Source organism: Pipistrellus kuhlii, unplaced genomic scaffold, assembly GCF_014108245.1.
Source record: "Pipistrellus kuhlii isolate mPipKuh1 unplaced genomic scaffold, mPipKuh1.p scaffold_m20_p_2, whole genome shotgun sequence".
NCBI classification, from domain to species: domain Eukaryota; kingdom Metazoa; phylum Chordata; class Mammalia; order Chiroptera; family Vespertilionidae; genus Pipistrellus; species Pipistrellus kuhlii.
Window position 1 is genome coordinate 46,938,614 of NW_023425515.1, and position 26,930 is coordinate 46,965,543.

Consider the following 26,930-nt stretch of genomic DNA (forward strand, 5'->3'; position numbering starts at 1 on the left):
TTACATAAAAGAATAAAACAATAAAGTCAAGTGTCTTGCATACACTAAGAACAGCACAAATTTGTCACAAACTTAATGCAGAAGCTGATGTGAGGTGCATTCAAAATGTAGAAAAGTAATATATGTATGTACAGAATTCTGAGACTATTAACAATGACTTTATTCTTTTTAGCATAGTTGTATTTATTAATATAGTTTTTTGGTTCTAAATCAAGACCTCTTATTTTTTTAAAAAATTACCTGAAGAGCCGAAACTGGTTTGGCTCAGTGGATAGAGCATCGGCCTGCGAACTGAAGGTCCCAGGTTTGATTCCGGTCAAGGGCATGTACCTTGGTGGCGGGCACGTCCCCAGTAGGGAGTGTGCAAGAGGCAGCTGATTGATGATTCTCTCTCATCGATGTTTCTAACTATATCCCTCCTTCTTCCTCTCTGTAAAAAATCAATAATTTTTTTTAAATTGCCTGAAGATACAAAAAGATTTTTTGCAAATGTATAACTTAATAAAATACACTCTTTCTGAGCTGTCTTCCTGAAAAATTCAGTACTAAGTCAGAACTAAATCTTTCATCAAGTTTTCATCAAGTCCTTAGGCAATTCATATATTAAAAAGCAATATAGCCCAGCTGGTGTTGCCCAGTAGTTGAGCATCGACCCATAAACCAGAAGGTTATGGTTCAACTCCTGGTCAGGAGACATGACAGGGTTGCTGGCTCAATTCCCAGTAGGAGGCATGCAGGAAGCAGCCAATGGATGATTCTCTCAACATTGATGTTTATCTCTCCCTCTCTCTCTCTGAAATCAATAAAAACACACATATATATATATATATATATATATATATATATATATATATATATATATATCGGTTACAGGCCCAGTGCATGAAATTTGTACATGGGGGGAGGGGGGGTTTGGGGAAGGGGGGTCGTCATCTCCTCAGCCCAGCCTGCACCCTCTCCAATCCAGGATATCCCTCTCACAATCCAGGACTGCTAGCTCCTAACTGCTCACCTGTCTGCCTGCCTGATCGCCCCCAACTGCCCCCCATGCTGGCCTGGTTGCCCCTACATGCCTCCCTTGCCAGCCTGGTTGCCCCTTGCCCCCTCCCCACCATCCTGGTTGCCCCTCACTGATCACCCTGCAGGCATGGTCGCCACATGCAGCCTGCTGTTTAGTTGTTTGGTCATCTCTCACTAACCCCTCTGCTGGCTTTGTAGCTCCACAAAGCCTGCTGTTTGTTGTTACTGTGAGAGCCTCCTAAGAAATTTACATATTACCCTTTTACTACTATAGATTTTTTTAAGCAATGTAACATTTAAAAGAAAAATGGAAATGCTTTAAAGAATAATCAATTTTGATATTAATATTTTCTTAGAAACTCTGGATGACTTCAATATCTCATAAAATTAAGATTTAAATAAACTCATTCATCTAACTTATTTTATTCTTATTTATAATGATTTTCTCAATTTTTAGCTTAAATTGAAATGTTTCTATTCATAAAATGAGAATAATTTGTCTCTAATACAGAAAGTACTCACTTTTATAACCCAAATGAGGATAAAAGTCACTTCTCACAAAATAAATAGTAACAATTAAGTTTTCTCCACTAGCACTCGATACTTGAAGATTATCACAGGTCTACACAACAGAGCACTCAATTTTGGAATTTGTTGAAAATGATCCAAAATTTCCTCCAATAAATATAATTTTAACCAAAAATGAAGACAAAATATAAAAGTAATGACAATTCTATAAGAATGCTTCTGATCACAAACGACTGGGTCTTATTTAGGTTTATGGAAAACATTTAATTGCAGAAAACTTATAGAGAGAAATGGCCATATTTGAAAACAGCCACAAGAATCAAAGTAGAGCACAGGATGGTAATAAGCAGAGTGACAGAACATACTAAAGTGGTATGTACAGTCAGTCCCACTGGAACCTGTAGAGTCACATTCTTATGCACCTGTGGGGAGAGAAGTTAGAGACATTTAAAATGGATGTTCTAAGTAAGACCACTATTTCTTTCTTTCTTTTTTTTTTTTGCTTTTAAATATTCTTCAGCCAATTCTACACTAAATGTACCATTATTGTTCGGCTAATTCTTTTGGGTTGAACATTTAATGTAAATAAATCAGACTCAATTCCCACAATAATTCTTAAATTGTCATTAGTTTTTACTTTTTTTTTTTTTTAATATTTTACATAGAATTGAATATATTCTTTTTAAAAACCGAGGCCAGCCAGGCTGGTGTGGCTCTGTTGGTTGACTGTGGTCCCATGTACAAGAGGTTGCAGATTCAACTTAGTTTCTATTTTCTATTTGGTTTTGAAGATAAAGGTTTCAATTAAAAACTTTGGGAAATTTTGTGGTTTAAAAGTGAGTTTTTAAAAAACATTAAAATTTGGGGATATTTTTATTTTTTACTTCTTTTTATAAATCCTGGATTATAACTTCACATCCAAAAAAATATTTTATCACCACAATCTGTAACAAAGTGCTATTTGAAAATTATAATCTTAAAAAAAAATGGCATCTTAAGCAAATAAGTCTTAATAAGGATCACCAACTTAGTAACGGCCCCCTATTACTCAAAGTAAAGGGAAAAAAATCAAATAGCTTAAGTATGACTTCTTATTTCAAGTCACATGGTCTTAAAGAGAAATGAATTCAAACTATTCTAACAGGGTATTTATTTTATAGCAATGCACACTACCAATTTTTTTTCCTCTTTGGCGCCTGCCGGCGCCGCTCGGGGACCCTGGGTAACCCGGGACGCGCATGCGCAGTCGCTTTTTGAGCGATTTCTCTCCACCACCCTGACTATTCATTCCGCCATCCTCCGCCTTGTCATCCATTAAGAAGGCCTGCCCGCCGGTACGTCACGAACTAAAACAGCTCTCCTAGACAGCTGCAGTTGTTTACTAGGCTACCACCGTCACCAGAGGCGCCGTGCATATCTGTACACTTCCAATTTTTAAATCAATAAATCATAAACACTAATCATATTCTTCATTCACATAATCTTAAATGTTATTCTCCAGATGTACTTTAGAGTTTGAAAAAAATTATTGTAACATGGCCAAAGCCGGTTTGGCTCAGTGGTAGAGCATCGGTCTGCGGACTGAAAGGTCCCAGGTTCGATTCCAGTCAAGGGCATGTGCATTGGTTGCTGGCACATCCCCGGTGGGGTATGTACAAGAGGCAGCTGGTCGATGTTTCTCTCTCATTGGCGTTTCTAGCTCTCTCTCAGTCTCTCTCCCTTCCTCCTCTCCGTGAAATATCAATAACTATATATATATATATATATATATATATATATATATATATATATATATATATTTGGTTTTCATTCCCTTTCTGGCTCAAAGCTCCCCAAACTGGAATTTCCTAAGTGTTAAGAATAAGCATGGTGTCTTTTACGTTGGTGAAGTAGATTTGGAAAGCACCTAAGGATGAGGACTGGTTGCCAATAGAGTCAACCATGTGATAAGAGAGTTGGAACTTTCAGTCCCACCCTAGACCTCCAAGGAGAGGAGCTGGTTGCTCAGTGGTTAGAGCACATGTGTCAAACACAAGGCCCGCGGGCCAAATCCGTCCCGCCAGGCCTTGCAATGTGGCCTGCACCGCGCTGTCATCACTGCACTCCGCTGCGTTTCCATCACAATGACAGTTTATGACTGTTCAGTAAACCATTCGGCCCGAGGATTTAGGCTGGATTTTAGACTTTGGCCCCTTCTCTGATTGAGTTCGACACCCCTAGGTTAGAGCATCAATTCTTGAGTTCGATTCCAGGGCAAGGACATGTACCTCAGTTGCAGGTTTGATCCCTGGCTCCTAGGGGGGTGTGTGTGAGGCAACCAGTTGATGTGTCTCTCTCACATAGATGTTCTCTCTCCTGCCTGTCACTTCCTTTAAAAATCAATGGGGGGAAAAACTTAACTACTCTGAAGAGAGGAAAAAAGTAGACTATATAAATAAAAGCCTAAGTGGCCATTAAGACTGAATGACCGGAACAACCGGTCGACCAGTCGCTGTGATGCCCACTGACCACCAGGGGGCAGGTGCTCAATGCAGGAGCTGCCCCTTGGTCGTCAGTGCGCTCCCACAGCCAACCTCTTGCGGCCCGCCAACCTACCATGGTCCCTCCCTGCAGCCAGCTGGCCCACCAATAGGCCTCGATCGCCAGCCAGGCTGAGGGTCCCTACGTCCACGAATTCGTGCAACGGGCCTCTAACATAAGAAGGTAAAAAGAAAACTGTCTAAAAACTAACACAGTTGAAATAATACTAATTTGAGTTTTATTATCCTTTTTTTCACTTGTTCTTTGTAATACAATGAAGTTAACTAATTTATTTGTTCAAAAATTAATAAAAAGTTCTAAATAAAGTTTATACCTTATGGATGTACCACTGTTTTTCTTGGCCATTTCACACATTTAAATCGCCTTATCATCTATACTTAAGCTCTGGACCAATGAGACATGGGACTAACACTAAATCTCTAGCCCTCAAATGATTCTATATAAAGAAGGAACCACTGTTGTCATCTGCAGCAAAGAAATGACATTACAAAAAAAAACCAAAACAGTTTTCTATGGTAAAATATAAAATTCTAATCCCTTAAATGTGGCAGAAACATTACATAAAGAATTTTAAATGAAATAGTACAATCTAAAAATATAAAATACTAACTTACTGATTTATATTTCATATTGTTCCACTGGCAAATATCCTTACTCTTCAAAGCACAAGGAGCTGCCACTTTTGACTGAGCCCAGCATTTCAAAATTGGAAACTCTGAGAAAAAGTGGTTGAAGATCATGTCACAAAACTTTAATCTGGACTAGAGGCTAGGGCAATTTGTCATGTTGGAATATGAGTATTCAAGCATTTTAATACACAATGGAGCCACTTGATTTGGCTCCATCTATCACCTATTGTTTTATTTTAACAGCCTGTTTTAAGTGAATGCCTAAGAAATTATGAAATTACAAAGACTGTGCATGATTTCTTAACAAATCCCATTATACTAGAGGCCACTATTTAAGTATTTTAATTTAAACTTTTTCTTGAAGTATAACACATATTTAGACAGTAAACAGGTCCTAAGCATCCAACTCAATAAATTTCCAGGTGTAAACACACCCATAAAGAGCTTTCAGACCAACACCCGAATAACACCAGAACCCCAGATGCTCTTTCAGAAGAGAACACATTTTTAAACTTTATTTAAGACAAGTCAATATCATTAACAGAAACAGAAAACTAGGTTGGATGAACAAAGCTAACATAGTTGAACACTTTTTTATTTTTTCACCATGAAATATATGACAGCAGCAAATGTATGAATTGAAAACTTCCTATCTGCCAGTCTTTAGTAACAGTACTACTAACTTTTGCAAACATTCAAATCAACCCAATTATGGAGGCACCAAGAGCCAAAAATCTGAAAAGGGTTTCTTAAATTAAAGTTTTAATTCTTGCCGAGACTGGTCTGGCTCAGTGGATAAAGCGTCGGCCTGCAAACTTAAGGGTCCCAGGTTCGATTCCGGTCAAGGGAATGTACCTTGGTTACGGGCACATCCCCAGTAGGGGGTGTGCAAGAGGCAGCTGATTGATGATTTTCTAACTCTCTATCCCTCTCTTCCTCTTGTAAAAAAACCAATAAAACATTTAAAAAAAAAATAGCCGAAACCTGTTTGGCTCAGCCGTAGAGCATCGGTCTGTGGACTGAAAGGTCCCGGGTTCGATTCCAGTCAAGGGCATGTATATTGGTTGCGGGCACATCCCCGGTGGGGAGTGTGCAGGAGGCAGCTGGTCGATGTTTCTCTCTCATTGACGTTTCTAGCTCTCTATCTCTCTCCCTTCCTCTCTGTAAAAAATCAATAAAATATATTTTTAAAAAAACATTAAAAAAATAAATTAATTAAAAAAGTTTTCATTCTTAAAAAAATGAGAATGAAAAGCAAATTTTTAAATACTTACTCAAATCTACACATAAAAACAGAACAATTACTTACAAAACCAAAAATTCATGGACTGTTTATAGGAAAACTAGGTAATAAAGTACCCTCAACACCAAATACATGCAAGTGTAAACAAAATACCAACAGCAATAAGTTGAATAAATAGAAAACAGCAAAGGGGCAATGAGTATCAATGCTGAAAATAGAAGCACACCAAACATTATACACCTCCTTATAAAACACAGCACTTGCCAAAAGAAGCAAACCTGAATCTAATCACACCCCTGGAGCCAGGTGCCAATTTCCAGGAAATAAAAAGGTCACATGAACTGCATGGTTACTATCACCAAAACCCCAACTCTGAGAAAAATGCTAAATGGGCAAGACGAAGCTATAGTGTATCATATACTTGGGTGATAAAAGTATAAATAAATATAAGGGCCCAGCCAGTGTGGCTCAGTGGTTGAGTGCTGATCCATGAACCAGATCACATTACAGTTCGATTCCTGGTCCGAGCACATGTGGGGACTGTGGGCTCATGCCCAGGAGGAGGTGTGCAGGAGGCAGCAGATTGTTCTCATTGATGTTTCTAGCTTTCTCCCTCTCCTTTCCTCTCCCTGAAATAATATGTGTGTATACACACAAGCGCGCAAGCACACACACACACACACACACACACACACACGAGACCTGGTGCATGAATTTTTGTTGTTGTTGTTTTTTTTAATATATTTTATTGATTTTACACAGAGAGGAATTGAGAGGGACAGAGAGTTAGAAACGTCGATGAGAGAGAAACATTGACCAGCTGCCTCTTGCACACCCCCTGCTGGGGATGTGCCCGCAACCAAGGTACATGGCCTTGACCGGAATCGAACCCGGGACCTTTCAGTCCGCAGGCCGACGCTCTATCCACTGAGCCAAACCGGTCCTGGCTGGTGCATGAATTTGTGCACAGGTGGGGTCCCTCGGCCTGGCCGGTGAAGGAGGCTGATTAGGGCGGCCAGCCTGGGGGAGGGACCTCAGGGGGTTGGCCAGCCACAGGAGGTTGTCTGTGGGAGCACAATGACCACCAGGGTTGAGTGTCTGCCCCTTGGAGGTCAGTGTGTGTTATAGTGACTGGTCAACGGGTCGTTCGGTCACTTAGGCTTTTATATATCTACTAGAGGCCCAGTGCACGAAATTCATGCAAGGGTAGGGCCTAGCTGGCGATCAGGGCCGATTGGGGCCTTTGGGCTGCTGACTACTGGCCAGGGTCTTCCTTCCCCTGACTACCAGCTGGGGCCTTCCTTCATTCCATGCCACCCCCGAGTGGTCAGCAGACATCATAGCGAGCAGTCAAACTCCCTGTTGGTCAAATTCCTGAGAGGAAAATTTGCATATTAGCCTTTTATTATATAGGATATATATAAAAGCCAAGGGACTGGAACAACATAACTACTGGAATATCTGGTTGCTATGACATGCACTGCAGTGGCCAACCAGCCCAATCCCAATCAGGGCCCCAAATGGTCCCCCAACCTCTTATGCCCCCCCCCCCCCAACTGGCTTGGTCAGCCCCCATCGGGGCGGGAGGCTGGACCCCACCTGTGCACAAATCCAGGCACCAGGCCTCTAGTATAGTTTATAGATTATTATGATCTCTGAACACATAATAGTCTGGCCACTTTGTGTGTGTGTGTGTGTGTGTGTGTGTGTGTGTGTGTGTGTGTGTATTAGAGGCCCAGTGCATGAATTCGTGCATGGGTGGGATCTGGCCAGCCTGGCGAGGGGGGGCGGATATGGGCGGTTGGCCAGCCTGCCTGCTGGTCAAACTCTTGATTGAGGGGACAATTTGCATATTAGCCTTTTATTATATAGGATATACACAGAGTGGCCAGATTATTATGTATTCAGAGATCATAATAATCTGGCCACTCAGTGTATATATTTATATATATATATTATAAAAGGAAATAGTTGCCCTAGTTCAGAGGTCAGCAAACTCATTAGTCAACAGAGCCAAATATCAACAGGACAACGACTGAAATTTCTTTTGAGAGCCGAAAACCGACTTCTGCACATGGCCACAAAGTTTCAATCGCACCGTACAAGTGTGCCCACACGTGGTATTTTGTGGAAGAGCCATACCCAAGGGGCCAAAGAGCCCTATGTGGCTCACGAGTCACAGTCTGGCGATTGGTTTGGCTCAGTGGATAAAGCGTTGGCCTGCAGACGAAGGGGCCCAGATTCGATCCTGGTCAAGGGCACATGCCTGGGTTGCAGGTTCAATCCCCAGTAGGGGGCTTGATTCTCTCTCATCATTGATGTTTCTATCTCTCTCTCCTTTCCTCTCTGAAATCAATAAAAATATATTTTAAAAAATAAATAAAAGGAAGTGATTATCAGGATAGTGGGTTTAGTCTTAGGAGAAAGGAGGAGACTATGTTTGAGAGATGATACATGGAGCTGCTGCTAGATAGGCTAAGTGCTATTTCTGACCTGCGTGATAATTTCAAGAACATCTGCCTTATAATAACTCACTAAACTACATATTTGTGAAGTTTTTCCATATCTATGCCCTATTTTACAACCAAAAAGTTAAAAAGAAAAAAGAAACATGCTTTTGTTATCCCTTGATTTCAGACCTGCCACCATACCTTTATTTTTATTTTCAACCCTCAGAAAAGATGTGCAACCCTTACCTTGGTCACAATACATCAGTAAATCAGGGTTACTGACCACAATAAAGGTTTCTCCATCTTTACTATGTGGCTGATGGTAGCGGTAGTGCACCGGTAAAAAAGCTTGGAAACAATCAATGCACTGTGAATCTTGTCTGGCATAAATGAGAACTTCAGATTCCTTGGACAAATAATTGGGAGCTTCTATATTAAAATTTTCTGAAACCATGACTGCCTGTCAAAACAAAAACAAATTATTAATCCAAGAGAAAAAAATGAATAAGGAAGATTTAAAAAACAAAACTAGCCGGAACTGGTTTGGCTCAGTGGATAGAGCATCAGCCTGCAGACTGAAAGGTCCCAGGTTCGATTCCGGTCAAGGGCATGTACCTTGGTTGCGGGCACATCCCCGGTACGGGGTGTGCAAGAGGCAGCTGATCAATGATTCTCTCTCATGGATGTTTCTAACTCTCTATCCCTCTCTCTTCCTCTCTGTAAAAAATCAATAAAATAAAATAAAAATAAAAAATAAAAAATAAACCAGAGGACTGCTATACAGGTGAAAAGATTTTAAAATTCATCCCCTTTATAAGCAATTTCCATTCCCCTTCCATCCTCAAGTTAAGAAAACATAAGATGTGATCTGTGTTTAATAAAAGCTTGTTTACTAAAAGGAAACTAGAAAATTTTCCCACAATAAAAATTATCAACCTTTGTTTAGGTTATAAAACAGGTACCAAGAAATGAGAAAGTTTGTGAATAAGTGTAGCATTGTTCAATAAGTATGAAAATTATGACAAAAAAAACAAAAACAGTTAACCCAGCTGTGGGTAAAAATGATTGGTATCATTCTGGTAATTTCCTGTTCTTCAGAGATGCCAGTAAGGTGGTAGAGAGATAGATCACTGTGGTCAGAAAATCAAAGCAAAGGTCAGCACTCTTTATATACTGGGTATAAAAGGTAATGGAAAAAAATAGTAAATTACTCCTTAAAAAAATAATATGGTAAAAAACATTTTAAGCCGAGACTGGTTTAGCTCAATAGATAGAGCATCGGCTTGGGGACTGAAGGGACAGGGGCATGTACCTTGGTTGAGGGCATATCCCCAGTGGGGGGTGTGCAGGAGGCAGCTGATCGATGACTCTCTCTCATCGATGTTTCTCTCTCTTCCTTCCTCTCTGTACAAAATCAATAAAATAAAATAAAAAATAAATAATAATCTTTCTTTATGCTTATTTTACCTTGTTTCTTAGAAAAAAGAAAGATAGAAAATACCTGACATATAGAGATCCAATAAATATTAATTTTTTCTCCTCTCATACTCAAATTATACAGCTGTCAGGTATGTCTCTCTAATTTAACAAAGTTGCTATTGAAACAGTATTTATTAATTGTTCATTTTCTTAGTCACTAAACTGGAAACCATATTGCCAAAATGCATTCAATCAGCTCAGGTTAGTTGGCTTATTACTGACAAGCATGACAAGTATCACTCACTTATTAAAAAATACTCCTATACTATCTAAAAATGTTACTTGATAGACTTTTACAAAATGTATCTAGTGTTTTCTTACATACTATTTTGCCTTGATCCAAATTATAGCATTCCTAAAAAAATTTCCTCTCAAAATAATGCTCCAATAGTTGTAAAAATCATCTAACAGCTGTACCTCTGTTATGTTTCTCTCCTGTAATGAAGCCAACTCATATGGATCCACAAAAAGTCCCGCTGGAATGCATTGTTTAATTAAGAGTCGGCAGGTCTGTAAGTCCTCAATGCTTTCTCCAAATTTCACTTTTACTAAAAGGTCTCTGTAAGACAAGTATGTTCAGAGAAAAATCTCTTCATTAAATTGTTAATGAGATAGCATAACATTACATTCAAATTAGTAGAAACACTCTATTTTAAAAATTATAGAGACTATAAAATCAAATGAAATATTTATTTCATATCAGAACCACCCATTAGATCTTTCAAAAATCCATATCATAAACCATAGTGTTATATTAATGCAGTGATTTTCAACCAGCAAAAGGCACACTGCTGTGCCACAAGATTTTTTTAAAACATGCATTCAATCAGCTCAGTTTAGTTGGCTTACTACTGACAAGCATGACAAGTATCACTCACTTTTTAATTAGGGGCAATGACCAATTTTCCCTTAGATTGTCAAAAAAATGACAACATTAGCCATCCAAATGAATGAATCAAAATTATACCTATGTTTTTTGTCAGGTTGACAAAAAAATACATATTTTGGTGTGCCACAGAATTTTAGTAGTTTATATGTACCATGAGATGAAACAGGTTGGAAAATTGTATTAGTGTGAAAAAAGAGCATACACAAATTTTCAATTAAAGTTCAAATATAATTTGATGAGGAAAAGATAGTCTTTTCAAAAAATAAAATCGAAACAACTAGACATACAAAAATTAATTTGAAATAGTCTATAATCTAGCGGGGTAACTGTCACAGCTTTCTGTCTGGAGGCATGTATTGGACCAAGTTCAGGGAATGAGACTCACTTAGGTAAGAAAATAGAAATAATGACAGAAGAGCAAATGATAAATATATGAGCAAATATAAAAACATTTTCTCTCATTTTTTAATTGTTTTCAAATATTGATAGAGAAACTGGACCACTGAATAAAAGGAGAAAAGAAAAGACAAAAGATGCAACATCAAGAAAAAGAAAAAGAAGGAAAAAAGGAAGAAACAGCCACATGATATCACCTCTCTAAGGTCGTATGAAATTTCTGTTTAAGGAGTTTATTTCATGACACTTTCAGTTTGAGTTTATAATTTTACTGGTTTGTCAAGACACGGCAGGTACACTGTCCAATATGTTAAAGAAATAACCCTATCTAATAAAGAGTGAATATGCAGGGGAGAGCATTTGGGGGTGACCAGGCTTTCAGGAGAGTGCAGTTGGGGACGATCAGGCTGGCAGGGGAGTGGTTAGGGGATGATCAGGCTGGGGGGCGAGCATTTGGGAGCCAGCAGTCCCAGATTGTGAAAGGGATGTCTGACTGCCTGTTTTTATTGATTCTGGAGAGAGGAAGGGAGAGGGAGAGAGAAACAACATTGATGAGAGAGAATCATCAGTCAGCTGCCTTCTGCCTGCCCCCTGGATTGAGCCCAAAAACCTGGGCATGTGCCCTGACTGGGAATTGAACCATGACTTCCTAGTTCAGGGATCAACACTCAACCACTGAGCCACACTGATTAAAGTCTATTACTTTTTAAAAAAAGAATATATTTATAGCTATATCATAATGAAAAAAGACTGCAATAAAGCAAATGCAACTTTTGGCTAAGGAAGGAAATATTGCTATTATAATTATTTAAATTCTCTGAACCCTAGTTGCCTCATCTGAAAAACTAGAAAGGTATCATCTCTCATCCACTGTGAAGATTAAATAGGATATTACATATACACAACTTCTAAATATGTTAATTTATACACATTTTTTTAATTTATTTTTTATTTTTTTATTGATTTTACACAGATAGGAATTGAAGGGATAGAGAGTTAGAAACGTCGATGGGAGAGAAACATCGACCAGCTGCCTCGGGGGATGTGCCCGCAACCAAGGTACGTGCCCTTGACCGGAATTGAACCCAGGACCTTTCAATCCCCAGGCCGACGCTCTATCCACTGAGCCAAACCGGTTTTGGCTAATTTATAAACATTTGTTTTCCCCTCATCTCCAGTTAATTTATAACTAAATATATTTTCATTTATTTCAGAGACGAAAGGAGAGGGAGAGAGAGAGGAATATCAATGATGAGAGAGAATCATTGATTCGGCTTGGGGATTGAATATGCATCCAAAACGGAAACCATGCCCACATGCCACAAAATTTTGAATTTACTTAAAAAAATCAATTTGCAATGAATATTATAAAAACAAATATATTACAGCTCGGGTATTCTTAAATATTTTCAGCTGAAAATTCTCATGAAAAATGATTCTAAAGTTGGTCAGGTTTATCTCTTAGGGAAAATTTTTTATTTTTTAATAGATGTGTGTGGTGTGTGGGGAAGGTCAGCCACTTGGGTCTACAGACGCTTATGGCATACAATGGGTTAATCATTATTTCAAACTGTACCCACATTATAATAAATCTGCCACTTACAACTGGAAGAAATTAAGTGATTTTCTTTTCAGTTTTATCCATTTTTCAACTATTGATTTTTTGCTCTAAACATGAAACAGTACTTTGATACAAGTAAAAGTCAACAGGCAACTTACCTGTGGAAACCATCTTTCAAAACTTCTTGCCGCAAAATAATTTCAGAACAACTGGCCTTTATGCCTGTAAGAACCAAAAGATTTGATTTTTAATAAAACAAGAATTCAATCAAATACTACTTACAAATTAGAAAATAATTTTCTTAATAGGCTTTAATTGCCTGGAGAATCTAACCAACCTGAAAATGAAACAAAAACTCTAAAACTTAAGCAAGTTGAGCTACATATAAATCTACTTCTAGTTTAACATGGGAATTAAGAACACTGATTTTGGAATTAGATTGCTTACTTTCAAAACCCTGTCACTTAATAGCTATGTGACTTTACATAAGATAGTTTAATTGTTCTGCTAGTTGTCATGAGACTTAATATATGAAGTAGTAGTTAAAATAGGTCTTATCATATAGTGTTATTACTTTATCCAGGTGATCTTTTGGTGTAAGGAGCAACACTCCAACCAGCTGAGCCACACCAGCAGGGGCAGAAAATCTGTTTTAATTCCAACTACCTATAAAACTGAGAAGACAGTACATTTGCCTTGTGGACATGTTGGAAGTGTTTAAAAAAAAAAATTAAAATGAATCTTTTTTAATCTTCACCCAAGAATATTTTTATTGGCTTTTTAATTTTTTTTTAAATATATCTTTTATTGATTTTAGAGAGGGAGAGAAACATCAACAATGAGAGAGAATCATTAATCGGCTGCCTCTTGCAAGCCCCACACTGGGGATCGAGCCTGTAACATGGGCATGTACCCCAACCAGGAATCAAACCTCCTCGTTCAGAGGTCAATGCTCAACCAGTGAGCATATCGGCCTGGCCTCCACTGACTTTTAGAGAGAGTAAGAGGGAAGGCAGGAGAAGGAAAGAGAGAGAGACAGAGATAACATTTACGAGAGAGACACATCAATCGGTTGCTTCCTGCACATGCCCCAATGGTGCCCTTGATTGGGAACTGGCCCTGTGGTCCACAGGCCGATGCTCTGACCACTGAGCCAAACCTCGTTCCAAAAGGTTCTTTAATAAATTTAGAATAACCAGAAATCTCACTATACAGACTCTATAGCATGGGAATTAAGAACATTGACATTCAGACATTAAAACTATTACTTAGCCGAAACCGGTTTGGCTCAGTGGATGGAGCGTTGGCCTGCAGAATAAAGAGCCCCGGGTTCGATTCCGGTCCAAGGCATGTGCCTTGGTTGCTGGTGCATCCCCGATGGGGGGTGTGCGGGAGGCGGCTGGTCGATGTTTCTCTCTCATCAGTGTTTCTGGCTTTTTATCCCTCTCCCTTCCTCTCTGTAAAAAATCAATAAAATATATATATTTTAAAAGCTATTACTTAATGTGAGCATCATAACTAATGATCAGATTACCAACTCTGCCAAGTGCCTTGCAATATAATTTTATTTCATTTTCAAAAGTAGGTAGAATGTGGGAAAATCATTAAAATACATGAAGACCATATTATATTCTATGTTGCTAGGTCCATTATATATATTCCTGAAAAGATACTTGAAAAAGCATGTCAGAGAGATTAAAACATGAAATATACAACTGAAGGGAAAAGTATGAAAAAATAACATTTATTAAATAATACCTATATGATAGGGGCTTTCACATGAGTTTAACAACCTAGCAAAGTAGGCAGTCAAAATTATTGCCATTTTCCTGGCTGGGTGGCTCAGTCAGTTGGAAGCATTGTCCCATAAACCAAAGGTTTTTGGTTCAACTCCCCATCAGGCTTGATCCTTGGCCCTGGTTGGGGCATGTCTCTCTCTCTCACATTGATATTTCTCACTCTCTCTTTTTCTCTCTCTCCCCCTCCACCCCTTCTACTCTAAAATATCATTGGAAAAATATCCTCAGGTGAGAATAAAAATAAATCATTGCCATTTGTACAAAGAAGGAAGCTCTGACTTGTAAGAGATATTAACTGGCTCTGGAAGTCTTACAAATAAGTGACTGATTAGAAGCAAGATTTGCCTGACATGTATTTTTTTACATATATCTTCAATTTTTTTTTATTGATGTGACTAAGAGAGACACTGATTTGTTGCACTTATTTATGCATTCACTGGTTGATTCTTGTATGTGCCCTGACAGGGATCCAACCCACAACGTTGGCATATCTAGCTCATTCTCACCTATCCTGCTAGGGCAACTGACCTATCCTGCCAGGGCAAGATTTGCCTGACTTTTATAGCCTCGTATATTTCCCCTCTCTTAGCTATTTAAAGAAAGCCTTATTTTCTTTGGAAAAGCATATTTAATCTTTCCCCAAATAACTTAGGGTACCTCTTGTACAAATCTAGATGTTTCTTCATCATGTTTAATTTTAAAGGGGGTGAAGTAGGGAATAAGTTTTTAAATACCAATATATTAAATTAGAAAAAAAGACCAGATTAATGGATTTAAATTCTGTTGATATACACTAGCAAATTGTAAATCTTGGGATGGTAGAAAAGCTAATTTACAAACAGTATAGCAAATACCAGACAACTATGATCTTTAAGGCAAAAGTACCATTTTCAAAACGAATTTGTTGCATCCAAATTCACCTTCAATTATTTTTTTCTCTTAAGTTTTACTTTATTTGGTTATTACGGTCTGTATTGGCTCTGGAAATTGACCCATTTTTTAAATCATAAAATGCCAGTGCAGGAGGAGTCTTAAAAACCACCAAGACAAGTTGTTTCAAAAATCTACTTGGCCTCATAATCATTTCTTCATATAAATTTGAAACCTAATATGTAGACACACAAAAGCAGAACTGCACTGATTGACAGGTATTAGTCGATCATGTTCCAGGTGGAGAAACTCGCGTGGTTTTGCCCTGCCTTTCTTTCCTTAGCAAACGTTATCGCTCTATCTAATTATCACTAGTAGAATGTCTCCCCCCGAAAACCCACTGAACGCTCCACGAGGGTGGGGGAGTGTGTTTTCAGCTTAGGGCTGACCCACAACACACAGCATACATAGCACTCCAGCCCACGAGCTGGGGCCCAAAGAAATGCATCAATGCGCTGGCTAAACCGGAGAGAAACCCCAGCGCAATCCAGTCTACCATCAAAGGTGTTTGTAAAACAAAAAAAACCTAGTCGTCCTCTCTTCCCACGCCCCCCCCCACCCCACCCCCCCCCCCCCCCCCCCGCGGAGCCTCTGTCTTCGGGATTGGGGTTCTCACACTTCACAGGGCTCGGGGACCTTACTGGCTCCCTGTGGGTGTAAGAAGCTCCATGCAGCTGAAACCGGTTTGGCTCAGTGGATAGAGCCTTGGTCTTCGGTCTCTAAGCTCCCAGGTTCGAATCCGGTCAAGGACATGTACATTGGTTGTGGGTACATCCCCGGTAGGGGGTGTGCAGGAGGCAGCTAGTCTATGTTTCTCATCGACGTTTCTAGCTCTCTATCCTTCTCCCTCTCTGTGGAAAATAAAAAAAAAACATATATATTAAAAAAAAAAAAAAAAAAAAAAAGAAGCTCCATGCATCCCAAGACGCTTCATCGCCATACTCCCTTCACAATGTTTTAGTAACTGTGTGGCCAGAAAAACTGCCCAGAGTCCGAGGGGCTGTGCGGGTGGCCGGCGGAGCCAGAGAAGAGGAGGCACATGGCCTTGGTTTTTAACCTCCTCCAGCTCACCCCTCAGTCCTAGGCGCCCGGGTACAGAGACTAACCTCCGGGGTACACAGACGGACCTCCGCAAACCGCTCGGGGGAGAGGACCCCGGAGTCCGCGCTCCAGCCCCGCCCCCACTCCCACAACCACGCCCCCCTCTTTACCCGCGTCGGCCTGGGCGGCGGGGAGGGCCCCGGAGGCCGGGCAGGTGAGCTCCGCAGCCGCCCAGAGCAGCAGCCAGGCCGCAGCTCGGACCGCCGCGACCGCAGCCGGGGCCGCCAGGACGCCGGAGGACGTGCGCCGGCGAGGAGCGCGCCCGATGCAACGCGGACGGAGGCGCCTGCCACTTGCGCTTCCCGCCGCCCCGACAACGCGCGGCCCCGGTGCAGGTGCCTGAGACGGACGCCTCGGTGCGCGCACGCGTCCGGTCCCGCCGTCCCCGGCACAGCCCGCAGCCCCGGCCCCCGAAAGTTCCGGCGTCTCCAGCGGCGGCCGCCGTCCCGGCTCCGGGTTCTCCGCCTCGCTGCCCCGCCCACTTCCGCCCCTGTCGGGGAGGGGGCGGGGCGAGGAGAGGCGCATGCGCCGTGAGTGCTCTGGGCTGTTTCTGTGGGAACGGCCTCGGGCGCCTGCAGCAGGACCCTGACCCCTTCACTCTGGCTTCCGAGCGGCCCGCCCGGGTGTGGGTCTCCGCCTCCAGGTCCAGGTGCTTGTGGACGCGGCGTCCTCGCGGAGAGTGCACCGCACAGTGCCGTCTGCGGGGCGGTGGCTGCGGCCTGTCCGCCCGGCCTCCAGGCCCAGCAGGTGCTTCTCTGCACCGCAGCTGGTGGAAACGCCCCCTCCGGAGGTGTCCGTTGATGGCCGGCAGAAGATGCACTTTCTGTACTTCTCTCAGGGTAAAAAAGTCGGTTTTTCACTACTGGGGACGTGAGTAGGGAGAGGATCGTCTACCTGTCGGCAAAATCCGTACCCTTTTAGGTTGGGGGGTGCTTGGCTAGATCAAGGCCGTCACTGATTCCTGGGGAAGCATTACTGTAGAAGCAGAGGTGGGACCTGCGTCCGTCTGGCCTCAGGGGTTGAGTTGACCATGTAAGCAGATCAAGAGAACATCCATTGCAGATTGGAGCAGAAGAGGGGCTTTGGGAGGGACGTCTCAAAGGGGAAAGATGTCAGAAGATGATAGCACTGAAAATAGCAGTTTCCGTACACTATTAAGAACTATGGAGAGCCGAGACCGGTTTGGCTCAGTGGATAGAGCCTGTGGACTGAAAGGTCCCAGGTTCGATTGTGGTCAAGGGCATGTACCTTGGTTGCAGGCACATCCCCAGTGTGGGGTGTGCAAGAGGCAGCTGATCGATGATTCTCTCTCATCGATGTTTCTAACTCCCTATCCCTCTCTCTTCCTCTCTGAAAAATCAATAAAATTAAATTAAAAAAAGAACTATGAAGATAAATTTTGGAAGAAGCATTTGAAAGAATTGGAAAAGGAAAGTAGTTATAAGCCTCGTGGAATTATTTTACACTTTATTTTTATTTTTTAAAATATATTTTTATTGTTTTTTTTACAGAGAGGAAGGGAGAGGAATAGAGTTAGAAACTTCAATGAGAAAGGAACATCGATCAGCTGCCTCCTGCACACCCCCTCCTGGGGATGTGCCCACAACCAAGGTACATGCCCTTGACCGGAATCGAACCTGGGACCTTTCAATCCGCAGACTGATGCTCTACCACTGAGCCAAACCGGTTCCAGCTATTTTACATTTTAAACAGAATACAAACATTACTTTAGTAAGAATAAAAGTTGAATTTTAAAAATAGGTTTTTTTTAAAATTACTAAACTGTATTATTAATATTTTAAATATATTTTTATTGACTTAGAGAGGAAGGGGGAGGGAGAGATAGAAACACCAGTGATGAGATTGGCTGCCTCCTGTATGTCCCTTACTGGGGATCAAGCCCACAGCCCAGGATATGTCCTTGACCAGAATCGAACACAAGAGCCTTTAGTCCACAGGCCGATGCTCTATCCACTGAGCCAAACCAGCGAGGGCTAAACTGTATTATTGAATATCAGTTGCATGTGTCCTTCATGAGTACAGCTATTTACTTGACTGTGTGGAATTTATATTGTGCTCAGTAGGATCTCCTAGAACGTTTACTAATACACCAAATTTTAGTGAGGTGAACTGGGAATACTACTATTTGTTAAAAGAAGAAGGAGGAGAAGAAGAAAGAGGGGATGGAGTGGGATCATTGCATTACAAGTCAGGGACAGACCACAGAAATTTGAAAAAACTTTATATATTATTAATTTTCTAAGAGTAAAATTTCTTACATCTGACAGTAAGGGGTGGATAAGAGAGATTTTGATACATCCTTAGGACAAACATTTATCAGTAATATAAAAGTTAGAATTTTGTGGAGGCAAGATGGAGGGCTCACGGTGAGCAGAAGTCAAGGGATGAAAATAGGTATGCCTAGAAGCAAATTTTAAAAGCATTTTCTCTTCAAATCTTTTCCCATACCACCTTATAAGCATCTCGATTAACCATGGCCGTATAGCAGTGAAACGGGCAATATCCAGAACTATTTTGAAACATTTATTTCCAATCCAAAATGAAACTTTATACTGTGTTTGTCCTAAATCCACATACTCTTCTCTTCCAGATTACTATAATTGTCACGTAGAACTTGCTTTGACATCTGATGGCAGGACAGTAGTTTGCTACCATCCTTCAGTGGATATTCCATATGAACACACCAAGCCTATCCCTCGGCCAGATCCTGTGCATAATTATGAAGAAACACAGGATCAAATACTGAAAACCAGATTAGAAGAAAAAGAACACTTTGAGCAAGGACCCATGATAGAACAACTCTAGCAAAATGTTCTTTATTCCTAAGCACTGTTGGTATCCTTATGGACAGTATCATACTCATCTAGGAAACTGAATCCTCCAAAAGACATGATATTGAGGTTTTCAGTTAAATACTGTCCTGTTCTCATTTGCCATTTGAGAAAATGCAATCAGATATATTCACTACTACCCTGTTTCCCCGAAAATAAGACGGTGTCTTATATTAATTGTTTCTCCCAAAGTTGCGCAAGGTCTTATTTTCAGGGGATGTCTTATCTTTCCATGCGCTAGGAGTTATTTTCGGAGGATGTCTTATTTTCGGGGAAACATGGTATGTTATAGAGTAAAATAATAACAAAATGTCTTTTCATTTAACAACAAAAAATAGCATTTTGATGGCACATTTAATGATAAAATCACATAGGTTGTTAAATTTAAAAGGCTACATCCTGTACCTCCTGAAAGTTTTTACAGTCTAAAAGCCTGATCGAAAAGGTGGACCCACCCGGCTACTGTTTAAAAAAATAAAATGGTATGCCTAGAAAAAAGACTGAAAGGAATTAAGGGTAATTATTTTTTGTTTCTTCCTCCCCCTGTCCCACCTTCACCTCCAGTTTTCTACAGTGAACATGTATTCAATAACTATGTGCCTGTAGCTGACAGCCAAGTTTATGAAGATATCATTACTTGCCCAGCCGAGTGGTTCAGTGGTTGAGTATTGACCTGTGAACCAAATCATCATTGATTCCCATCAGGGCACATGCCCGGGTTGTGGACTCCATTCCCAGTGGGGGGCATGCAGGAAGCAGCCAGTCAATGATTTTCTCTCATCATTGATGTTTCTATCTCTCCCTCTTCGTTCCTCTCTGAAATTAATAAAAATACCTTCAAAAAAGAAAAAGATACCATTACTCTATGGTGATTTACTTCTAGGTTCCTTGATATTTTCAAAATTTCCTGGGAATAAAGACTGAAAAAGTCTTAAAGTCACATCTAAAGCAGTCCCTATAAGTAAGTGTACTTTGGCATTGGGGACAGGGGCAGGAAGAGGGAATAGAAAGTATTACCCTAAAAAATAGCTGTGTTCTTTGTAACCGAAAAAAAAAAAAAAAAAATAATGTAATGAGACAAGTTTAAAAGTCAGCCAAAACCGGTTTGGCTCAATGGATAGAGCGTCAGCCTGTGGACTGAAAGGTCCCAGGTTTGATTCCAGTCAAGGGCATGCACCTTGGTTGCAGGCACATCCCCAGTAGGGAGTGTGCAAGAGGAAGCTGGTCAATGTTTCTCTCTCATCGATGTTTCTAGCTCTCTGTAAAAAAAATCAATAAAATATATTTAAAAAAATAATAATAATAAAAAATAAAAGTCATATAAACTTTATTGTTTTGTGTATGTATAGGCTGATTCTGCATTGGCTCTGCCTTTTTTTTTAATCCTCACCCAAGGATATTTTTCCATTGCTTTTTAGAGAGAGTAGAAGAGAGAAGGAAAGACAGAAATATCGATATGAGAGAAACACATCAATTGGTTGCCTCCTGTACGTGCCCCAACTAGGTTCTGGTCCGGGGAGGAGCCTGCAACTGAGGTATGTGCCCTTGACCAGAATTGAACCCTGGACCCTTCGGTCAGCAGGCCTTCGCTCTGTCCACTGAGCCAAACCAGCTAGGGTGGCTCTGCCTTTTTAAAAAATATGTTTGTATTGATTTCAGAGGATGAGAGAGAACATCAACAATTATGAGAGAGAATCATCCATCAGCTGCCACCTGCATGCCCTCTCCTGTGGATCGAGGCTGAAACCCTGACCTGGAATTGAACCATGACCTCCTGGTTCGAAATTCAACCACTGAGCCACACTGGCTAGGTGGGTTTGCCTTTTTGGTCAGACTTCTGGACTGTAAAATCTTTCAGGATGTACAGGGGCTTATTTTAATACATCAGTTTAAACAAGTATGTACAGAATGCCTACTGCATTGCAGGTATTGTGCTGGGATGTTGTGGTAATCAGTGGATATGTTCCCTGTCCTCATAGAGTATATGGAAGAGAAAGGAAGAAAAATGATTAAGTAATTATAAAAAACTCAACGTGTAAAATGACTGGGAAAGGATAAGGGAAACAGATCTGCTCTGGTTAACCCCTCAAAACATAATGATTATAAAATTTTGAAAAATTCTTAGTATTGTGACAGAGTGTGCTTGTATATACTTGTTTAATTGTTAAATGGAAAAGATCCTGTAAGTCAGTTTTGGGGCTGACTCATGGGCTCATATATAAGCTTTGATTAAAAGTACAGTGCACTAAGAGAGCCCAACTGAAGTGCATTTCCAAGCTCAGGTGCCCCTCAATCAGGGATCCAACAGTCTTAAGACTAACCCAGGGCCAAACTAAACTTTCAGGGTAATGCTCAAAATATTGAGATTGAGCATGTATCTCTAGAACTGATCTAGATCTGGACTAGAGCCACATCTGCTGGGGAGGAGAGATAGGAGGAGTGTGATTTATCCAACACTTCGTTTTTCCCCTCTTTTGCAGGAAGTCATTATGTGACTAACACATTTCCAGATTTCCTCTCACTTACCGTGAAGTGTACATGAGAATGACGTGCACTGCCAAGAAATGTGGGGTTAGGTTTCAGCCTCCAGCTATTATCCTAATCTATGAGAAGGAAATGAAAGGGAAAAATCGCCAGCGCATCATGCCTGTCCGAAACTTTTCCAAGTTTTCAGGTAACTCATGTTTTATTTTATTTTTATTTATTTATTTTTAAATATATTTTATTGATTTTTCACAGAGAGGAAGAGAGGGATAGAGAGTTAGAAACATCGATCAGCTGCCTCCTGCACACCCCTCACCGGGGATGTGCCCACAACCAAGGCACATGCCTCCGACCAGAATCAAACCCTTCAGTCCTCAGGCCAACACTCTATCTACTGAGCCAAACCAGTTTCGGCTAACGCATGTTTTATGTATCTATTTATTTAAAATATATTTTTATTGATTTCAGAGAGGAAGGGAGAAGGAGAGATAGAAACATCAATGATGAGAAAGAATCATTAATCGGTAGCCTCCTGCACTCCCCACACTGGGGACCAAGCCTACAATCCAGGCATGTGCCCTGACGAATCAAGCCAGTGACCTCTTGGTTCCTGGGTAGAAGGTCAACTACTGAGCCACACCGGCCAAGCTCAGGTACCTCATGTTTTATCTCACCTCCCATCTTAAATGCTCTCTAAATGACCGAATAAGAACAATTTGTGTTTTATGTAATGGTGTGACAGGGCATTCACAGTTAAACAGACCTTCATTTAATTACATCTCTCAGGGCAGACGTGAGCTTCAGTTTTCTAATCTGTAAAAGGAAATTAATCATCCCCACCCTTTCAGAATAGCTGTGTAGGTTAACTGAGATAGCATTATTCAATAATATTAACTTCCTGCCAAAACCGGTTTGGCTCAGTGGATAGAGCATTGGCCTGTGGACTCAAGGGTCCCGGGTTCGATTCCGGTCAAGGGCATGTACCTTGGTTGTGGGCATATTTCCCAGTAGGGGGCGTGCAAGAGGCAGCTGATCGATGAATCTCTTCCATCGATGTTTCTATCTCTCTCCCTTCCTCTCTGTAAAAAATCAATAAAATATATTTTTAAAAAAATAATAATAATATTAACTTCCATCTCTCCCTCCAAATGTGTTTTTTACTTGTAGTCTCCATATTTTCTTAGTACCTGTACTAATATCTAAAGCTGCAATACTACTTTTTCTTCTCCGACATTTTTCTCCAGTTGAAAGTGTTTAACATCTCCTCAAAATGATTTTAAGTTAAGAAAAAAAAAAAAATCCCTTCTTCTTCTACCACATTCAAAGCTCCATATAAAGAAATAGTTCTGCAGAACAATTTGTTCCGAACAAACCACTTAGCTCTTTGGCTATAATGGCAATAATGCTGTCAGTAGTTTGTGGTGCACCAATAGCTTGTGGTGTGTAGGTTTCGTGTGGTGTATAGTTTTGTTTATTCTTCCCTCCTAGATTGCAGCAGAGCTGCTGAACAATTAAAGAATAATCCACGCCACAAGAGTTACCTGGAACAAGTGTCCCTGAGACAGCTGGAGAAATTATTCAGTTTTTTACGAGGTTACTTGTGGGGACAGAGTTTGGCCGAAACAATGGAACAGTTTCAACGGGAAACAACCATTGATCCTGAGGAAGACCTAAACAAGCTAGATGACAAGGAACTTGCCAAAAGGAAGAGTATCATGGATGAACTTTTTGAGAAAAATCAGAAGAAGAAGGATGATCCAAATTTTGTTTATGACATAGAAGTTGAATTCCCACAGGATGAACAGCTGCAATCCTGTGGCTGGGACACAGAGTCAGCTGACGAGTTCTGATATCAAAAACAAAAATTTTATTGGGCTAGCAGAAACTCCATGTTTAAACAGAGAACGTAGATTAGTCCTAGAAAAATCTGTAAAGAACACTAAATGTACACATCAGGTCATGTTTGGATTGACCGTGTTACTTTTCAAAAACAGGGCATGGAGAGCATCTACTCTATAGGTGCACTGACCTATACACAAAAAAGGCTGCAGGTTTGATTCCTGGTCAGGGCACATACTTGGGTTGCTGGTTTGATCCCCGATTGGGGCACATACAGGAGGCAACTGATCGATGTTAGAGTCTCTCTCACATCGATGTTTCTCTCCTCTCCTCTCTCTAAAAATATTCTTGGGTGAGGATTTAAAAAAGAAAATTTTTTTCATTGAGGCACAGTAAGCAAATTATAGTTGGATAAGATTGGAGGGCATATATAGTTACTAGCAGACTATCCTGTGTGCATTATGTCTTTACATATATTTAACTCTTTCCTAAGTATTTCATTCTAGAGTAAAGAAGTGCCCCTGCACAGTGCCCTGCAGCTGCCAGGGCATGTCATTGGGTGGACAGCAGGAGAATTCTGCCCTTCCCGTATCAGGAAATGTACACCAAAGGCATTCTGAAACCTTGAACCTTTTCCCATAAAAAAAGTTTTGTTTGTAAAATGGGAACCCTACCCATAATAAATGAACAATAGGTACTGCAGTTTAGGCCTATTTATGAATTTGGATCTACAAAGAGGAGATTTTTGTTGACAAGGTTATATGTATACAGATAATATTATTTAAATGGTAGAAATCCTGTTTTTTGCAAGGAACTCAATACTCATTAAATAAACTGTAAAAATTATTCATTCTTTCTATGTGTCCATTTCTACTCTTTACCATTAAAAGCCTCATTGAAGGGATTATTCTTATGGTGACATCACCAGGAACAAGATGGTCATGAATCATGTATGTTTGCCATAGGTAGCAAAAGAATTTTCAGAATAGGAGTTTCTTTCATATCTACATAGTATTCTATTGCAGGGATGTAGATGAAGTATTTTAAAAGTTGACCTTAGGTTGTTTTCCCCTTTCACTATAACAACAATGCCACAGCAAATAACCTTGTACATTCTCTATTTTACACATGTGCATGAATGTAAATAATGTATAGAGGAGACTTGCTGGGTATGTGCATTCTAAATTATAACTTTGCTATTTTCCTCCGAAGAGATTTGTTTACTCATTCATTCACTCACTAAACACAGTATTTACTCTATGGAAGCTCCCCCAGGACGTTTCAAAAGAAATAGCTTTAAAGGAGAGGGAAGAACAAGAGAGAAGACTGACAGAGCAGTTATGCCAGGGGCAGGACCAGGTTTATGATTTCAGTCTTCTTCATGAACAAGGTGGAGCCACCTGGTTAGTGAGACTGGAGAAGATCTAGGGGCTGAGCAATGAAAAGCACTAGAAGGGGTGGCCCCAGAAGCCAGGTCTGACAAGTTGTGACTGGTGAGCAATTAAAGTAATTGGGTCAGAGAAGGGAAATGCTGAGTTAAGTGACCTCAGAAGTTCAGCAATTCCTGGTGGTGATAACATGGAGCATCTGAACTTTCCAGACCCAAACTGATGGAGTCTTGAGATTAAGGAGTCTGGAGGAGCCATAGCTCGGATATTGAAAGATCCTGGGAACACTGATGGGGGCAAAGATAAGAAAATAGGCCAAATCCTAAAGTCATTTGAGTAGGTATAAAATTCTATGGTTTTGGACAATGGCATCAATAATTTAAAGAAGAAAATGTAGAGGGATGGAATTAATAGATGTTTAGCCCTGGCGGGGCGGCTCAGGTGGTCGGAACATTTCCCTGTACACTAAAAGGTTGTGAGTTTGATTCCCCATCAAGGCTTATTTCTAGGTTATCAGTTCCATCCCCAATTGGGGTGCTTACAGGAGGCACTGATCGATGTTTCTCACATCAATATTTCTCTCTCTCCCTCTCCCACTTCAGATGGAGAGAAACATTGATGTAGGAGAGAAACGTTGGTACCCTGTTTCCCCGAAAATAACACAGTGTCTTATATTAATTTTTGCTCCCAAAGAGGCGCTAGGTCTTATTTTCAGGGGATGTCTTATTTTTCCATGAAGAAGAATACGGTACACATTTATTGTTAAATGAAAATAAAGGAAATTTATTACCTGTATACGGTACGGTAGTATGGTAGTTGTCAACACAAACCAGACAAACTGTGAATCCTACAGTATCAAGAATTTACTCATTTATTCATGCCAAAACTGGTTTGGCTCAGTGGTAGAGCGTCGGTCTGTGGACTGAAAGGTCTCAGATTCGATTCTAGTCAAGGGCATGTACATTGATTGCGGGCACATCCCTGGTAGGGGGTGTGCAAGAGGCAGCTGGTCGATGTTTCTCTCTCATCGACGTTTCTGGCTCTCTATCCCTCTCTCCTCCTCTCTGTAAAAAAAAAAAAAAAAAAAAAAAAAAAAAAAAAAATTTACTCATTTATTCAATGACAATCATGTCATCATCTTCTGGAACATCATAACAATCCAATTCCTGAATTTCCTGGTGAATTTCTTGTGACTCCATTTCTTTCAGAATCAGTGGACCAAATCTCTCATGTTTAGCCTAGGGTGGCCTTATTTTCGGGAGATGCCTTATATTTCACTCAGAAGGAAACCTGTAAGTAGGTCTTATTTTCGGAGGATGTCTTATTTTCGGGGAAACATGATCTGAGAGAGACACATTGATTGGTTGCCCTGTGCAATTGAGCCTGCAACCAAAGTACATGCCCTTGACTGGATTTGAACCCAAGACCCCTCAGTCCCCAGGCCAGTGCTCTAACCACTGAACACCCAGCTAGGGCAGGAAAAAAGTTCATATATGTTCCACCAAAAGAAGAAAAACAAAAACAAAGCAAAACAACGAACAAGCCGAAACCGGTTTGGCTCAGTGGTAGAGCGTCGGTCTGCGGACTGAAGGGTCCCAGGTTCGATTCCGGTCAGGGGCATGTACGTTGGTTGCGGGCACATCCCCAGTAGGGGGTGTGCAAGAGGCAGCTGGTTGATGTTTCTCTCTCATCGATGTTTCTAGCTCTCCCTCTTTCTTCCTCTCTGTAAAAATTCAATAAAATATATTTAAAAAAAAACAACAAACAAAATTGGTAGTACATGCTAAAGACAAATTTAAAT

At 40.6% G+C, this 26,930-nt stretch overlaps 2 protein-coding genes and 1 pseudogene across 4 annotated transcripts; 2 read left to right on the forward strand and 1 right to left on the reverse strand.

Annotated features, from left to right (window-relative positions):
- Positions 1-1,784: 1,784 nt before the first annotated feature.
- On the reverse strand, positions 1,785-17,091 carry PIGX (phosphatidylinositol glycan anchor biosynthesis class X). Its single transcript, XM_036443932.2, has 6 exons — positions 16,677-17,091; positions 12,895-12,958; positions 10,308-10,449; positions 8,658-8,871; positions 4,704-4,804; positions 1,785-1,970 (listed from the first exon to the last, which is right to left on the reverse strand). The coding sequence occupies exons 1-6, from the start codon at positions 17,089-17,091 to the stop codon at positions 1,827-1,829; spliced, it is 1,080 nt and encodes a 359-aa protein (XP_036299825.1). The 3' UTR covers positions 1,785-1,826.
- Positions 17,078-24,587, forward strand: CEP19 (centrosomal protein 19). 3 transcript variants are annotated; one of them, XM_036448494.2, is made up of 3 exons: positions 17,078-17,215; positions 21,899-22,092; positions 23,391-24,587. In XM_036448494.2, exons 2-3 carry the CDS (start codon positions 21,957-21,959, stop codon positions 23,750-23,752), a joined length of 498 nt encoding a protein of 165 aa, XP_036304387.1. In that variant the 5' UTR covers positions 17,078-17,215; positions 21,899-21,956; the 3' UTR covers positions 23,753-24,587. The 3 variants fall into 3 exon arrangements, with proteins under 3 accessions (XP_036304387.1, XP_045439823.1, XP_036304388.1); XM_045583867.1 differs by lacking the exon at positions 17,078-17,215 and adding an exon at positions 17,224-17,405; XM_036448495.2 differs by lacking the exon at positions 17,078-17,215 and adding an exon at positions 21,116-21,166 and having other exon boundaries at positions 21,896-22,092.
- On the forward strand, positions 17,367-20,083 carry LOC118722466 (annotated as a pseudogene).
- Positions 24,588-26,930: the final 2,343 nt, after the last annotated feature.

Coding starts and splice junctions, on each gene's coding strand:
- PIGX (XM_036443932.2), bottom strand. CDS start 17,091: ATGCGCCTCTCCTCGCCCCGCCCCCTCCCCGACAGGGGCGGAAGTGGG. Junction 10,450..12,894: donor TTGAAAGATGGTTTCCACAG/GTAAGTTGCCTG, acceptor CTTGTCTTACAG/AGACCTTTTAGTAAAAGTGA. Junction 1,971..4,703: donor ACAATATGAAATATAAATCA/GTAAGTTAGTAT, acceptor CTCTCCCCACAG/GTGCATAAGAATGTGACTCT.
- CEP19 (XM_036448494.2), top strand. CDS start 21,957: ATGAGAATGACGTGCACTGCCAAGAAATGTGGGGTTAGGTTTCAGCCT. Junction 22,093..23,390: donor AAACTTTTCCAAGTTTTCAG/GTAACTCATGTT, acceptor CTTCCCTCCTAG/ATTGCAGCAGAGCTGCTGAA.